Genomic DNA, 17,010 nt, shown 5'->3' on the forward strand with positions numbered 1-17,010 from the left:
GGGCAGAAAGCCAAAGCCCCACTGCATAGGGCTGAAGCCCAGGTCCCTGAGCCCCGCCACCTGGGGCTGAAGCTGAAGCCTGAGCAATGTAGTTCATGGGGGCCCCTGTGGCATGGGGCCCCAGGCAATTTTCCTGCTTGGTATCCCCTGACGTTTATATGCAGAAAACCAGTTACTGTGGCACAGGTGGGCCATAAAGTTTTTATAGCATGTTTGGGGGGGCCTCAGAAGGAAGAAGGTTGAGAACCCCTGGCCTAGCCCATCCCAAAAGGCAGCCAGATGGCTACAATCAGCTGAGCTCTGTTTTGCCTCTGCCACCTGCTGCTGTCTCTGACTCACTGCACCATCTGTGGGGCCTGGATAGCAAATTCTTGCTATAAGCCACCCATCAGTGTAATTGAAATAAACTTATGTACAGTAAGTCTTATCTTGAGCATCATTGATTCCAGCAAAGGTTTTCTTTCTTTGATAAATGAGAATTTTTTTAAAATGACAGCCAGGCCATTTCTATTCACGTAAAACAACATTGGATAAATAGTATGCTAAAATAAATAAATAAATGATTAGCATTATTGAAAGGATCCATTGGGAGGAACATAAGAGAGAGGGAGATAGTGCATCAAAGCGAAGTTTTCCCTGAGTGGAGAAAAGAAAAAAAAACCACAAGGTTGTTTAGTGGATTTAGAAAGATTGGTTAGCTCCGAAAAAGAAAATGATCAGCACTGATAGACCTTATTCCAGGGAGATGAATCAAGGAAACAGGACAGCAACATCTTTTACCAAGAAAAGTGCTGCCATTTGGGAGAATTAGGGTTAACTTAACAATAATAGATAGATGGTAAAAGAAAAAAAAAGATAAATCTTAATAAAATCAACTAAAAATCTTCTAGTTAAAGAGGAATCCACTGCCCCCAAATTTGTAGCAACTGCCATCATGCATACTGCTTACTTATGTATTTGCACAGTAGTATGTGGCTTATGGACATGAATCTGTCATAATACATTGCTTATTAAGAGGCCTTATTGATACAGTCCCATACTGTGAGCAATGTGTAGTCACCATCCCAGTGGAAGTTCCAGCAGACAAGGGAAACATGCAATTAAGAACTGTTAAGCAATGTATAAAACTATTTATAATCCTAGAGGGAAAGGTGAATGGGTGGAGCTATTGGTGAATGGAGAGAGGAGTGAGGCCAGTGGGTGGAAAGAACTGCCACTAGATATTATAGAAAGGGAAGTAAGTGGAGTTGTTCACTGATATGGCAGAGTAGCTTTACAAGAGCTTCCTGATATGGGACGTAATAGTACGCTTATAGATAGGGCAGTGTCTAGGAACTTAAAGAACTCTACATTCAGGAAGTGTGTGATGAGAGAGGGCAGTATATGTGGAGGAAGGAATAAGCCTGAATATTATATTCTCTCTATCTTTTAATAACTGAATACTGAACAGTGCTTTGTGGAATTTAGAAATATGTAAAAGTCAGGCAGGGCACCTGATAACACGATTCTCTAGATAGTTGGCCAGCTCATCGTATTTTTTAGTCTTCACTGTGTTGAATTCACTGGTGATTGTTTCTCATTCTAACTGTAGCAAATGTGAAAGCTCTTAGTTACTCCTACAAATGCATATTTAGTCATTACAAAACATCAGTGTATGAATTTATGTGACTTAACATTCCTAAAGTAGAAGAAAGTGGTAATAACAAGTGATAGAATGGTCTGAAGTTATGAAAACGACATTTCTTAAGTTAGGTGTTGTTTTGATAGTATGATAGAAAGGATTAGTCTTGGCTCAAAAACCTGTTTGTGACAGATACTGCAATTTCCTGCAATATTCTGGAGAAACCTCATTGCATGAAGTTTATGTATCATTGTGGGCCAGGGACTCTATCTAATTCTATGGAGAAAAGAGACCACAGGAGAAGTGAAGCGTGAAGGTGGGGGCATACAAGATCACATGTCCCCCAATTTACAGCTTGGCTTGTACTGAGAATGCTCATATAACACCGACAGACCCTGGCTGTTGATGGGTGGGGTTGAATCTGGGATCTCTGGAGCTTAGTGCATGAGCTTCTACCACATGAGCTAAAAGCCAACTGGCTTTAGCTAAGGCTGCAGAGCAGACTCATTTTATCTCTGTCTCTAAGTGGTCTCAGTGCTACTAGATGGGACAGAACCCCACACCCTGGAGGCCATTCTTTCTGATCCAGAGAAGGGTTGGAAGGACTTGAACCGGTCTGTATTCTTGTTCTGAGTAAAAGGGGGAGGATGAACTGGTAACCCCAGGAAAATCCCTTTGTGTGGTTTAAAGGACGGCTCAGCAGCCAGGGCCCTCGTTGGAGTCATAGGGTGACTTCTGCTAAGCTTATTAGCATGTATGTAGATTCTTTTGTTGTTTTATATGTTTTCTCTATAATACTTTTGCCTTACAAATAAATATACTTGCTTAGAATGAGCTGGTGGTAACTCATAATTGTGGCAATTATACTGTTTATCATCTCTGAGGAGAAAAGAAAAGCAGGCCTGCTTAGGCAGTCTGTCTTAGGCTTGGTCTACACTACGTGTTTAAACTGATTTTAGCAACGTTAAACCGATTTAACGGCTCACCCGTCCATACTACGAGGCCCTTTATATCGATATAAAGGGCTCTTTAAATCTGTTTCTGTACTCCTCCCCGACAAGAGGAGTAGCGCTAAAATCGGTATTACCATATCGGATTAGGGTTAATGTGGCCGCAAATCGACGGTATTGGCCTCCGGGCAGTATCCCACAGTGCACCACTGTGACCGCTCTGGACAGCAATCCAAACTCGGATGCAGTGGCCAGGTAAACAGGAAAAGCCCCGCAAACATTTGAATTACATTTCCTGTTTGCCCAGCATGGACCTCTGATCAGCACGGGTGGCGGTGCAGTCCCAAATACAAAAAGAGCTCCAGCATGGACCGTACGGGAGATACTGGATCTGATCGCTGTATGGGGAGACGAATCTGTTCTATCAGAGCTCCGTTACAGAAGACAAAATGCCAAAGCGTTTGAAAAAAATCTCCAGGCTACACAGTGCTGCATGACAAGAGTAACGGAAAGCCAAAGAATCAAATGGACGCTCATGGAGGGAGGGAGGGGGTACTGAGGACTCCAGCTATCCCACAGTCCACAGCAGTCTCTGAAAAGTATTTGCATTCTTGGCTGAGCTCCCAGTGCCTGTAGGTTCAAACACATTGTCCTGCGTGGTTCAGGGTATAGCTCGTCAATTTACTCCTTCCCTCCACCACATGAAAGAAAAGAGAAAGAAATCGTTTGACTTTTTTCAGTGTCACCCTATGTCTACTGAATGCTGGTGGTAGACGCGATGCTGCAGCAGTGAAGAGCAGTATCCGCTTGTCTCCCCTCCCCGGTGGCAGATGGTACAATATGACTGCTATCCATCATCACTATCAGCCCGTGAGTGCTGCTGGCTGGCCTCAGGTGAGGCTGGCCGGGGGTGCCTGGGTAAAAATAGGAATGATTCCTGGTCATTCCCAGTAGATGGTACAGAATGGCTGGTAACCGTCCTCATCATAGAAACTGGGGGCTGAGCTCCGTCAGCCCCCTCCCTTTCCTGTGTAAAGAAAAGATTCTGTACTGCCTGGACTATCATAGCAGCGGGATGTGGGCTCCTCTCCCTCACACCGCTTAATGTCCTGCCTGGACTGTCATAGCACCGGGAGGCTGCCTCCCCCTCATTTAATCTCACTAACAAGTCACTGTTTCTTATTCCTGCATTCTTTATTACTTCATCACACAAATGTGGGGGGGACACCGCCACGGTAGCCCAGGAAGGTTGGGGGAGGAGGGAAGCAACAGGTGGGGTTGTTGCGGGGACACCCCCGTGAATGGCATGCAGCTCATCATTTCTGCAGGATCTGACACGGAGCGGCTGTGCTCTCTGATACACTGGTTCTGTAGTACACTTGCCCCATATTCTAGGCAGGACTGACTCTTTTTAGAAACCATAAAGGAGGGATTGACTCAGGGAGTCATTTCCATTTTTGCCTTTGCGCCCCGGCCGACCTCAGCCAGGGGCACCCATGATAGCAGCAGACAGTACAGAACGACAGATAACCGTCAGCTTATTGCAAATTTACAATGGCAGCAGACGGTACAGAACGACTGATAACCGTCTCTGCTATCATGCAAAAGCAAATGAATGCTGCTGTGTAGCGCTGCAGTAACGCCTCTGTCAGCAGCATCCAGTACACATACAGTGACAGAAAAAAAAAGCTGAACGGCTCCATGGTTGCCGTGCTATGGCGTCTGCCAGGGCAATTCAGGGAAAAAGGACGCGAAATGATTGTCTGCCGTTGTTTTCCCGGAGGAAGGAATGAGTGACGACATTTACCCAGAACCACCCGCGACAATGATTTTTGCCCCATCAGGCACTGGAATCTCAACCCAGAATTCCAAGGGGCGGGGGAGACTGCAGGAACTATGGGATAGCTATGGAGTAGCTACCCACAGTGCAACACTCTGGAAATCGACACTAGCCTCAGACCATGGACGCACACCGCCAAATTAATGTGCTTAGTGTGGCCGTGTGCACTTGACTTTTTACAATCTGTTTTACAAAACCGGTTTTTGTAAAATCGGACTAATCTCGTAGTGTAGACATACCCTTAGTTGGGGGATTCACAGCGTAGGCAGGAAGGTGTTTAGCCTAGAAAATAGCTTAGCTATCTGGGTGTTTCCACCCAAGAAAGGTAATGGCTGAGCAGCTGGGAGCCTAGAGTGGGTGCCCTTGCTGGACCATAGAGGGGGAATACAGGGGAAGTTGCCCTGAAGTGTGATACTACTTTCTTCATATTTTTCAAGATCAAATCTGTTATGGAATTAAGCTTTCCTTTGAAGCAGAAAACAGAACATTGATGAGTTTGATGTTCTTCAAGTGACACATTTTTGGTGTCTCTGCACAATCCTCTCTAAATCTGCTGCTCATTTTGTTGCCTCTGTTTTACCTCATTTATTATGTATGGTTTGTGCATCCTCTGATTTGGAACTGTATTCCTATTATCTGCACATCTATTACACTTACATTGTCTTTTTGTCTGCTGTTATTATAATCTCCCACTTCCTCTGTGCTATACATTAAAGACATCTTTCACACCAGAGGAGATTGTTAAAGTTACAGGCAATCTACTCTTTATTTGATTTCCAAGAACTGTAAGTGGGGTTACTTTTACATCATTTAGATAACTATTACTTTTTTCTTTATCTGGAACATCCACTCTTACCAATATCACTGACTGGTTGCTTTTAGCATTTTAGAATCATGAGGATTTAATGGATCATATGGAGTAGTTTATATTCTAGAATATGATTTAGAATAATTTAGGTGGTTTCATAGTTTTCCCCACACACACTTTTCTTTCAGAGGTCCCTGCTTTTTTAGAGTTTGCCATCAAACTTACTTAATGTCATACTAATTTGTCAAAAACACAAAAGGCTACATGATAGCATTCAAAGAATCCCTAAATACCTTATTTGGTGAAAAAGTGTTGAGAGGATGGATTCAGAGGATTTTATCTGTAGGTCATCAGCTCAGATGTCACTAGTTAACCTTTGATGTCAGAGGCCAGTCTAAAGTGAGTTGATGGTTTGGTATAATGAGCAAGTTTCTACATTATACCAAAACGCCATCACAATTGGCACTAACTGGCATCCTTGTTGGTAATTTTAGAAGAGAAGCCATCAATTGAATAGGAATCAAGATTAAACATCCCCTTCATATCAGAGTTGAGGCACATTGTCAATAGGCAAAGTGAGGTTTTGTAGTTTTCACCACCACTGCCCACACTGTACCTGATTTATTTTATTCTCTAGAAATATCACTTCACACATTTCACAAGCACTAAATTCACATTTTTGGGATATTGAATAAGTGGCCACATGGGAAATTTTTTTTTTGCTTTTTGCTTTGAATGATGTCTCTACTTTGTGGGGAGTTTCTGCATAATTTACATTATTAACATTGCATTTTAATTTGAGACCTTTTATAGATAATATCTTTGTTAAACAGTGTATTCTGTTTAACACCACTTTTTATTATAGGCCTGATCCAAAGCCCATTGAACGCAGTGGAAAGATTTCCATTGACTTCAGTGAACTTTGAACAGGACTTAAGTGCACAGTTTATCTTTACTGCATAAAATCTTGCACGTTCAGCTGACTATGCAAGTCAAGTCAGCATATTACAATATTAATATGTCAAAAGAGAATATACCAGAAGAATTTTACATTGATATCAACAGCAGATAAGTCCCCAATATTCCATTTCTTACACAGTAATCTTCTCCTCTTCAGATATAGAATGTAACATTGAATACAGTTAGTTTCTTCAGAATAGGTTAAAAGTTATCTGTTTTTACTAAATTGTCACTTATTTTCCCAAATTTTGATTAGAGTGGGGCCTAAGTCACAAAGTTCAGAACTTTGGAATTCAGAAAGTTCTCAAATTTCATATGTCCTCAAACCCAAGGTTTTGTTTTGGGCTTAGTCATGACTGGACATAAAAGTGTCATTATTTTTCAAAATCTGTGAACATTAGTAAATAAGATTTAGTTTCTGGCTTCCCCCCCCCCCACATCCCTTATAAGGAATATTCTAATATTTCTCTTTCCCCTCAAACCTACTTCTCTTCCTCAGTGCCTAAATGATTCATTTACTATTAAGAATCTGGCTTTTTGCAGTTTGGTATGCCCACCATGTAGAAATGGTTACTAATGCTGTCCTCTTTTTATATCCTTCTAGTCAAATGTACCACAAACAGAGGCCTGATCCTGTAAATACTACACATATGATTTACAAAATGTGAGTAATTCCATTCAGTGGGATCACTCACAGGTTATGAGTGATTGAAAGATCAGTGCCAGAATTATCTGCCATGCTATGGCTTCTTGGCGCACCCAAACTCCCACTGAAACAATTTTGCATTCTGTGCATACCTAAACTCCCAACGGTTACAATTGGAAGTTTAAAGTGTGTAAGTAATTCAGGTGCAGGAGCATAGAGTTATATACAATTTTATAACTATTAGATAGGGAGCTAATATAATGTATTGTTATTTTTCACTATAGGCGAGGATCCAATGTGTCCCTGACTTTGGACCTGAGCAGTTTGGAAATGTCGAACCTTTTGTCGCTGTGCCTTACCCCACGAGAAAAAGTAGCATGGAATATCTACAGTCAGGCTAGTCGGGTCCTGACAAGACAGCAGCTGCGAGATACAGTCGCATGCTCTCATTTGCTTCAAACAGAGTTCATGGTGAGCCCATTCTTCATTGGGAAAAAACAAAACTAAACAACCTTGCAAGGCATTTTAATAGTGCTAGTCTAATAATGTGTACACTACCAGGGCAAATGGGAATGAGGAAAATGTATACAACTCTCTTGAGTATGTTTGAGGTATAACAACTGAAGTAGAACAATCTCAATTTTATTAAACATGCTAGGGCATGTGGTTTCTTGGGCTTTTCTCTTTTGAATTCTGCATACATAATTCAGTAAAAACAGATGATGTTATCTTGGACCCAAAATAGTTTTCATTATAAATGATCTCAGATCAGTAAAATCTTTATATTTCATCTTTAAGAGAAACTGTTTATGAGGCAAGTCATCTGCTTCAAAAAAATCCTTGTTTGTTTTACCAACAGTGTGCAGATGTTTTACAATGGGAAGAATTTTAAATATCTGCCCATGGTTGCTAGGGGGAACCCAGGCCCCACCCTTTACTTTGGGTTCCACTGCAGGGCCCTAAATGGAACAGTCCAGCTCTGCATTTACACCAACCTTAATGTTCTCATCCCTGAACTCCTTCCTACCATGTTTCTTCTCCTGTCCCTCAGAGATAGGGAGTACAGACTTTCTCCCTGCACTATTGCCAGCCTCCTGGCTTTATAGAAGCCCTTCCTGTTTCCTCACAGGTGAGCTTCATCCTAATTAACTCACATCACACAGCCTAAATCTCCCCTGTTTGCAGCTTAATTTGGGTGGTTGGGCCTACTTGGCTTAATTCAGCTATTGCAGGGCCAAAGACAATTACCTCCATGCCAAATGGAGAGAATTTTGTTGTAATGAAGCATCAAATATGGGCACAGACTCAGCCCAGGAAAATGCTGTATAAGGCAGGTCCTAGGTTTCAGCTATCTTTACCTAGGTAGGTGGAGGAATTCCTGTTCTGCACCTGCTTTCATTGCTGTTTTGCCAGTGGGAGGAAATGAATGAATGCAAAGTGAATAAATTGTACGTGTAAATTATGCTTGTAGTAGGATGATGTGAGTGCAAAGTATGGATGCATGTGGATGAGGTCAGAGTAGAAGCATGTGATTGAATGTGTAGATGAGCACAGGTAGAGTACATTGTATGAAGTGTGCAGACTTAGTGAATTTGAATATGAGCAAGAGCAGAGTGAATGTAAATGAGTGAAATGGGCCAGAGAGAATTCAGTACAAACAAGAGCAGCTAAAGAATTTTTCATTGATTTATTTTCTCGTAGCAAGTGCAAGAAACACAACAGTATGCAAATGTATGCACATTTGTGCAAATTAATGCTCATTTGAAATTTGTTGCATTTTGGGTTGCACAGGTTAGCAGGTATGTTATCCCCACATAATCTCTTAATTACACTTTTAATCCTGTATCTTCTCTTGCCTTTTATAGCTAAGCATAAAGATTAAGTGCCATGCCTATGTTTGTAGACCACCATGTAAATTTAGAGAACTGTTTATGGTCTTGGCCCTCCATACAAACACTTACCCCTGGGAGTAGTCCCACTGAGTAAACCCCACAACCAGTAGTAATTGTTTATAGGTCTCAAGTGATTAACTGGACCAGAAAAGCAAGGCTCTGTGTTCAACTTGATGGCATTCCTGTGTCTGTCTAAAATGCGATAACTTCTGAATGCTGCTTCTGACCAATTCCAAAATTTCAGGAGATGTTCTAGGCCTCAACGGGCAGAATCCTGTTGGTTTTGTTGAAAACTGGAAAACCTTGATTTGATTTCCACTACTCAGATCCACAGAGCCTATTTGGGGCTGTAGGCTAAGGAATCTCTCTGGCGCCCTCTCCTGCCTACACATATCATAGGCAGCATCTAAATACATTGCTCTCTCTCACTGACTGTACAAGTTGACCTGCATATGCAATAAAGTGGTTTTTTCAGTTTCAAAGTGCCAGAGATGTTTGCACCAACAGTGCAGATCTGCACCAGGGAAGCTATAGATGATATAAAAGAAAATAGTCACTGTCCCAAGGAGCTCACAATCCAGTCCAGACCCTGTTGGAACAGTTCAGGTCCAGAGTACACCAGGGGCTGAGCATGGGGGAGCAAAAGGAGAAGGCGGCGAGAGTGAAGCTGGGTAGGACTTGCAAGTGAAGAGAAGTCTTCCCGTAATGCAGGAGGCACAGGGAGCGTGGTGCAGGGATTTGAAGTGAGTGACATGAGCAGAGCGGCAGGAAAGGGATGTGATTTTAGCAGTTGCCCTTTGCCTGGGCTGAGGGGCAACAAGGGGAGAGGCAGCAATATCAGAGAGGAGGAGGCTGCAGAAGCCAAGGAGAGAGATGACCAAGGCAGGGAGCAAGGTTTAGTGGTGGAGGTGGGGAAGAGGCAAGGATGGAGATCAGAAAGGATTCAGTGGCAGTCTGAGTGTGGGGGAGTAAGAGCTAACATTAAGGTTGCAAGCATGGCTGGTGGGGAGGTCAGGAACAGAGTGGGGAGCAGGAGGGAATCACGGCAGCAGGAACTGACTATAATGAATCTTATTTTCCTTTACTCCTGTTAGCCCAGTGGGGAGGGAGAGTGAATTCCCTCAGGCGAGGGAAGCACTTTGGGAGCCTCAGAGTGCTCTTGGAGTTCTCTTGGAGGGGCAGGGCACTTGGGTTCAGGGACAGAGACTATGTTCCTACCCCTCCCACTACCCTGCTTGCAACAGACAATTCTGCCACCTTCTTAGCAATCACATAAGCTTTGGCCTGAAGGGTTGTGGCATGGGGCACCGTCCGAGTCCAGAATTTCAGAGGCTGTTCTGGGCATCAGTGGGCTGAGCCCTACTGATGGTGCTGAAAATCAGAAAAGCCTGATTTTCAGCACGGGAAGCATGAGGAAAATCAGTCCTACGGAGTGCCCCGTTTGGCACAGCAGGCTGAGGAATCTCTCCGCTGTCCTCTGCTGCTGCCTATATACCTCACAAGCAGTAGTTTAATATTCTGCTTTCTTTCACTGGTTGTACAGCTTGGCCTAGATAAGCAAGGAAGTGTGAGACCCTCTAGGAATGCTAATGGTTTCACATTGAAATAATTTGAATTTTCTGAAGGTCAAATTCCAGCCTCCAGAAGGAGGTTTTAAAGGAGGCTGCATGGTTCACTGGTTAGGGCACCAGATTTGTAGGCAGGAGATTTGGGTTTAGTTTTTGACAGTGCCCCTGATTCACTGAATGTCATTGGGTAAGTCACTTAATTCTATGCCTTAGCTTCCGTGTCTGTAAAATGGAATGTTAAGGGATTTGCAATCTACAAGTCAAAAGTTTTATGTGAATGTTAAGCATTACTATTTAGGAATCTTTCTCACACAATGTAGTTTTTAGCTACAGTTTGTAAATCCTTGCTCTTTTCCACTGTAGCACATTTTCAACCCCCTTCTTAAACTGTTATGTACTTTAACCTATTTTATAACCTCATAAAAACCTTTGCTTTTAATAATTCATCAGAACTGTTCCTCGGAAGTCAACCCTTCAATGTGCAGCTCTTGTGTTTATTAAAGGAAGGGTGTTGACAGGCTGGAGGTGGGAACCAGTTTTTTTTGTTAATACTTTGATGTCAGCAGATAGTTGTGAAGCAGCAGATGTCTTTCTAGTGATAATTTCCTGCATGACTTCTTTAGAAACATCAATCTGATCTAATTTATTTCTATAGGAAATACCAATGAATTTTGTGGATCCCAAAGAAATTGCCATCCCAAGTCATGGAACTAAAAACCGTTATAAAACAATTTTGCCAAGTAAGTGTATTTAAACAATGCTTTTTAGTATGAAATTTAGTCCCATTTTATTAATATAACACTGTTTGTAGATTTGTAAGAAGCCTGCTGCTCTTTTTTTTATTTTTTTTTTAGGGTGCATGTTTTGTACATATTTAAATTAGGGCTGTTGATTCATCACAGTTAACTCACGTGATTAACTCAAAAAAATTAATCATAATTTTTAAACAAAATCACAATTAATCACATGATAGAATACGAAGTGTACAGTGCTCACTTTATATTACTATTTTTATTACAAATGTTTGCAGTGTAAAAACAATAAAAGAAATGGTATTTTTCAATTCACCTCATACAAATACTGTAATGCATTCTCTTTATCATGAAAGTGCATCTTACAAATGTAGATTTTTTTTGGTTACCTAACTGCACTCAAAAATAAAACAATGTAAAACTTTAGAGCCTACAAGTCCACTCAGTCCTACTTCTTGGTCAGCCAATCATTAAGACGAACAAGCTTGTTTACATTACAGTAGATAATGCTGCCCTCTTCTTTGTAATGTCACCTGAAAGTGAAAACAGGTGTTCTCATGGCACTTTTGTAGCTGGCATTGCAAAGTATTTATGTGCCAGATATGCTAAACATTCCTATGCCCCTTCATGCTTTAGCCACCATTCCAGAGGATGTGCTTCCATGCTGATGATGCTTGTTAAAAAAATAATGTGTCAATTAAATGTGTGCCTGAACTCCTTGGCAGAGAATTGTATGTCTCCTGCTCTGTTTTACCTGCTGCCATATATTTCATGTTATAGCAGTCTTGGATGATGACCCAACACATGTTGTTCATTTTAAGAACACTTTCATTGCAGATTTGACAAAACGCAAAGAAGATACCAATGTGAAATTTCTAAATATAGATATAGCACTCAACCCAAGGTTTAAGAATCTGAAGTGCCTTCCAAAAATATGAGAGGGACAAGGTGTGAAGCATGCTTTCAGAAGTCTTAAAGGTGCAACACTCTAATGCAGAAACTGCAGAACCCGAACCACCAAAAAAGAAAATCAATGGTCTGCTGTTGGCATCTGACTCAGATGATGAAAATGAACATGCGTCGATCTGCACTGCTTTGTATCATTATCGAGCAGGACTGGTCATCAGCATGGACGCATGTCCTCTGGAATGGTGGTTGAAGCATGAAGGGACATATGTATCTTTAGTGCATCTGGCATGTAAATATCTTGCGACGCCGGCTACAAAAGTAAATTGTGACCAAACTTGTTTGTCTGAGTGATTGGCTGAACAAGAAGTAGGACTGAGTGGACTTGAAGGCTTTACGTTGTTTTGGTTTTGAATGCAGTTATTTTTGTACATAATTCTATATTTGCAAGTTCAGCTTTCATGATAAAGAAATTGAACTTACAGTACTTGTAATGGGGGAATTGAAAATACTATTTCTTTTTTTTAACAGTGCAAATATTTGGTAATGAAAAACAAATATAAAGTGAGCACTGTACATTTTGTATTCTGTGTTTTAATTGAAATCAATATATTTGAAAATGTAGAAAACATCCAAAAATATTTAAATAATCTATTCTTGTTTAACAGCATGATTAATCGTGATTAATTTTTTTAATCACTTGACAGCCTTAATTTAAATAACTTATCTGTATTCTATCTACAGTGAGGGACCAATCTTGCAAGCTTTACACATGCAGAACTGTGGCCTTGAGGGGACCTCGGGCACTGTTGCACCTTGGTCCCACCTGTTCTCTGCCATGACACATAATAATCTAGTCTCCTGTGGGCTGTAATACTTTGGTCTCGTTTCAGTTGTTGAGTAAGTGTGTGAGTGCTGGGTAGTGTTGGTGGCTTATGATATACAGGAGACCAGACTAGATGATCTAATGGTCGCTTCTGGCCTTAAACTCTATGACTCTAGAACTCCCACTAAGTTCTGTCTAGTCAAGTTCTGCGACTGCAAGACTGCACCCTGAATGAGTAAGGGAACCTTATTGCAAATCCTTTACTGTCTAACACTGAGTGATTCAGACTAAATGAACCAATGTGCCTTCAAATCTTCTCTAGTAGTCATTAATTTATACTGGTTCTCTTTCTCTTGCTCCTTTTCTTCTCCTACTGGTTTGTGGCATTGTTGGAATCCATCTCTTTTAGCCAGATAACTACCCTTATACTACTATCTCAGAGTTGCTGTTAACATTATTGTTGTTAATTTCTTGTATTGCTTCTGTGTTTTCAAGTGCTGCATTTCTCATTATAGTAAGAATTACTTCATTATAAATTGAGCTAGTCAACATTTTCTGATGGAACAGTTTTCCATCAAAAATACAATTCTGTTGACGTAGAAGAATTTTGTGGAAACATATAATTTTCGATGAAATTTTTGCTGGAAGAAAGTAAAAATGATGTGTTTTGACTTTCTCATTTCTGTGATGTTGGAATGTTTTACTTGTATTTTATTTTATTTCATTTTGACTTTTTATTATACTACATTAATTTTATTATACTTTTAAATTATATATAATAGTCTGAAATGAAATGTTGCTATGGTTCTGAATCAGAATCCACCGGAATTTCTATTCCATGGGAAATTTCTAAATTCTAGCTTTTTGTTACAATTCAAAAATGAAAATAAAATTAAAAATGTTGACATTTCCCATGAAACTGAAATTCTGTTTTCCAACCAGCTCTGGCAATAATGTCCTTGCAGTCATGTGTGGTCATACACTTTGCTCAGTATAGTAATCCTGAGCAAAGTATATTCTATGCATTTCACACATTCTAAATGATAAGAATGTTCTCTCTGCACCTAACTGAATTATAGTTTGATCACACTGTAAAAGAGGTTTGCAGGCAAATTAATGAAAGATGTTGGCCATCAAAAGTATTATTTTGTCAGGGATCTGATATATTTTTGAAAACAAAAAATATTGGGTGAAATTCTGAGCCCCCTGAAGTCAATGGCAAAACCCTCATTCACAAGAGGACCAGCATTTCACCCATTATGGTCAGTGGGCCATATACAGAGGTATTGTATACAAGGTTGTAAGTTACACATTGGTAAATGAGTCTATGTTGGTGTAACTTACATACTGAAAATCCAGAAAACTACCTCCTGAATTTAGCCCAATGTAAACAGGATATACACTAAACTCCCATTGACTTAATTTGGGCCAGAATTTCATCCAAGATCTCCAATCTGTTGATATGCCAACCCCTTAACAAAATAATGCATTCTCTCCTCATATAATTCTGAGAGTTAAATCTCCTGCTGCTACATTGTGTATACACCCTCAGAATGTACCCCGTAGATACAGTGCATTAAATTACACTCTAGTTTGTTTGTATTTGAATTGGGTAGCTACAGCGTAGCTGTAGCATTCTTAAGAATTGGAATGCTTTTGTATTTTCACTTTCATTGTAATTGGAAAAGTTATCATTAACTTCTGGATGCACTTTTAGTTGACGTGCACTGCACAACAGCTAGAGTCTCAGACAGATGTTTTGTAATTGCCTTTTACAGAAATCAAGAGAAATTAGGCTAACAGATTGGTCATGTATTAATTCAAAAGAAATGCCTTGTGCTCTTCTACAGAAGATATTTTGGGGATCCAGGCACATTCTGATAAATACACAAATGATCCACTCCCAGACCCTAGGGGGTTGGAAATTATTTGAATGGTTTAAGAGAACAGACTTCCCAGTTTCCTGCTCAGATGATATCAACCTACTACTTAGTACTCTTGTGTCAGCTTTTCCATTCCAAGCACTGGGTGCGTCTCTTGAACTAGGGCACCTGTAGTGACAAGTGATGTTTGAAATGATTAATTTTCTCCTGAAAATGTCCATGTTCTGGCGCTCCACCCTTTGTGCTGCTGAGAAGTTTCTCATTTTCTTAGAAATAAATCTGTCAAGCTGTTAAGTGACAGACTGCATTGGGGCAGGTTGGCATGAATAAACACTATTTTGTCCTATTCTTTAATATGAAGTGTAATGAATACCTAATGATATTTATTTCTTAATAGAAAATTGCAATTATAGCTGATCCAAAATACTTTTAAGGAAAGATTTTTCAGTTGCAGAATAAAATACTCAGTGCTCCTAGACAAACACTAGAATTTCACTGTAAGAGGCCTAGAAAATGCTATACATGGGTGGCCAACTTGTAGCTCTTCAGAAGTTAATATGTGGCTCCTTGTATAGGCACCGACTCTAGGGATGGAGCTACAGGTGCCAACTTTCCATTGTGCCAGGGGGTGCGAACTGCTCAACCCTTGGCTCTGCCACAGGTCCTGCCCACACTCCACCCCTTCCCACCCCCTCCCCTGAGCCTGCCATGCCCTTGCTCCTCCCCCCCCCCCCCGAGCCTCCTGCATGCCATGAAACAGGTGATCGGGAGGTGCGGGGAGGGAGCGGGAGGCGCTGATCAGCAGGGCTGTCGGTGGGTGGGAGGCGCTGGGAGATGAGGGGGGGAAGCTGATGCGAGGGGCTTGTGACGTATTACTGTGGCTCTTTGGCAATGTACATTGGTAAATTCTGGCTCCTTCTCAGGCTCAAGTTGGCCAGTCCCGTGCTAGGAGTTTTACAATGATATTTTAAAGTATCCCCAAGTTCAAAGACAGTAATTTTTTTAACTTAAATTTAAATCACGTGAACAAAATGCTTCCTTGTGCCAGTGTATAAACGGATGCCATCAGAGGTGACGCATGGGGGAAGGCATCTGGAGTCATGTGACCCCCAGATTTGCTACTTGGCTTGTACTGAGCATGCTAACATGGACTGAGCATGCTTAGTAACACAGCTGAAGCTGGCTTCCCTCACACTCCCGCCCCCCCCCCATCGTCAGGCACGGGTCGTCTCTGGATGTCATGAAACGACTTCTTTTGAAGCAGAATATCCTCAGTCTCCCTTAAGCTTTTACTGCAGTTCTGACATTGATTGTGTTCTATCATTATTTCTCCAATCCTGCTCCCTTTTAAAGTCAATAGGATTGTGAGCAGGCTCTAAAAGAGCTGTAATTTTTTTTAGTGGGAGGAAAAAAACATTTCAGCACAGATGCATCAAGGCAGTTTTTTATGTTCACCTGAATCAATAAATCAATCTGGGTACAGTCAACCATACCCTGATATGTAAGCAGTGTTCAGTATAGGGTTGCCAACCCTCCAGGATTGTCCTGGAGTCCCCAGGAATGAAAAATAAATCTTTAATTAAAGATTATGTCATGTGAGGAAACCTCCAGGAATACATCCAACCAAAATTGGCAAATGTAAAGTTGTATCAATATAAAACCTAAATGCATATGAGGTTAGCATTATTGTTGAGCATGTAGGAATGATCACTTTTACATGTGGAATATAATTAAATCTTTACTTTATTGCACTGGAATAGGCTATAAAACATGTATATATTTACATACCTTGAGTCAATGAGATATTTTTCCAGTGGACAATGTGTTGGTACTTTGGAAAGTGATTCAGGTGTGATACAAGATTGTGTATGGTTTACAGGTGTTTTATACAACTGGAATTTTGAACCAATTATAAAATGTGCTGCATGAATAAAGATCCACGACGCATACAATATTTTCAAATTCTGCCTTATAATATTAGCCAAATAATGTCAGCTACCCCTAAAACGTATTAATTCCATGAGCAAACAGAGGCAAAATAATTAGGGATAGATGATTCTTAAAAGGTTAGATGTCCCTCCAAAGTTTTGTGAGACTTCTGAGTCTGCAGAATTAAGCAAATAGGTGAACAAATTTCTCTTTTTTGGCTCCTAAAGATCAGTACCATGAAAAGTCTTTTGCACATTTCAGAACATCTGTTGAGTAAGGGAGTCAGGACTAGGAACAATATTAATGAATGACGAAGTGGGTATTCACCCATGAAAGCTCATGCTCCAAAACGTCTGTTAGCCTATAAGGTACCACAGGACTCTTTGCTGCTTTTACAGATCCAGACTAACACGGCTACCCCTCTGATAA

At 40.8% G+C, this 17,010-nt stretch overlaps 1 protein-coding gene across 1 annotated transcript in view; it reads left to right on the forward strand.

The window, feature by feature from the left end:
• Window positions 1-17,010, forward strand: part of PTPRR (protein tyrosine phosphatase receptor type R) — a 229,956-nt gene that overhangs the window by 187,820 nt on the left and 25,126 nt on the right. Inside the window, 4 exon segments of the mRNA XM_030548740.1 lie at window positions 7,110-7,147; window positions 7,150-7,220; window positions 7,222-7,296; window positions 10,941-11,025. Coding sequence (XP_030404600.1) covers window positions 7,110-7,147; window positions 7,150-7,220; window positions 7,222-7,296; window positions 10,941-11,025 — 269 coding nt within the window.

Source organism: Gopherus evgoodei, chromosome 1 (genome assembly GCF_007399415.2).
Source record: "Gopherus evgoodei ecotype Sinaloan lineage chromosome 1, rGopEvg1_v1.p, whole genome shotgun sequence".
Taxonomy (NCBI): domain Eukaryota; kingdom Metazoa; phylum Chordata; order Testudines; family Testudinidae; genus Gopherus; species Gopherus evgoodei.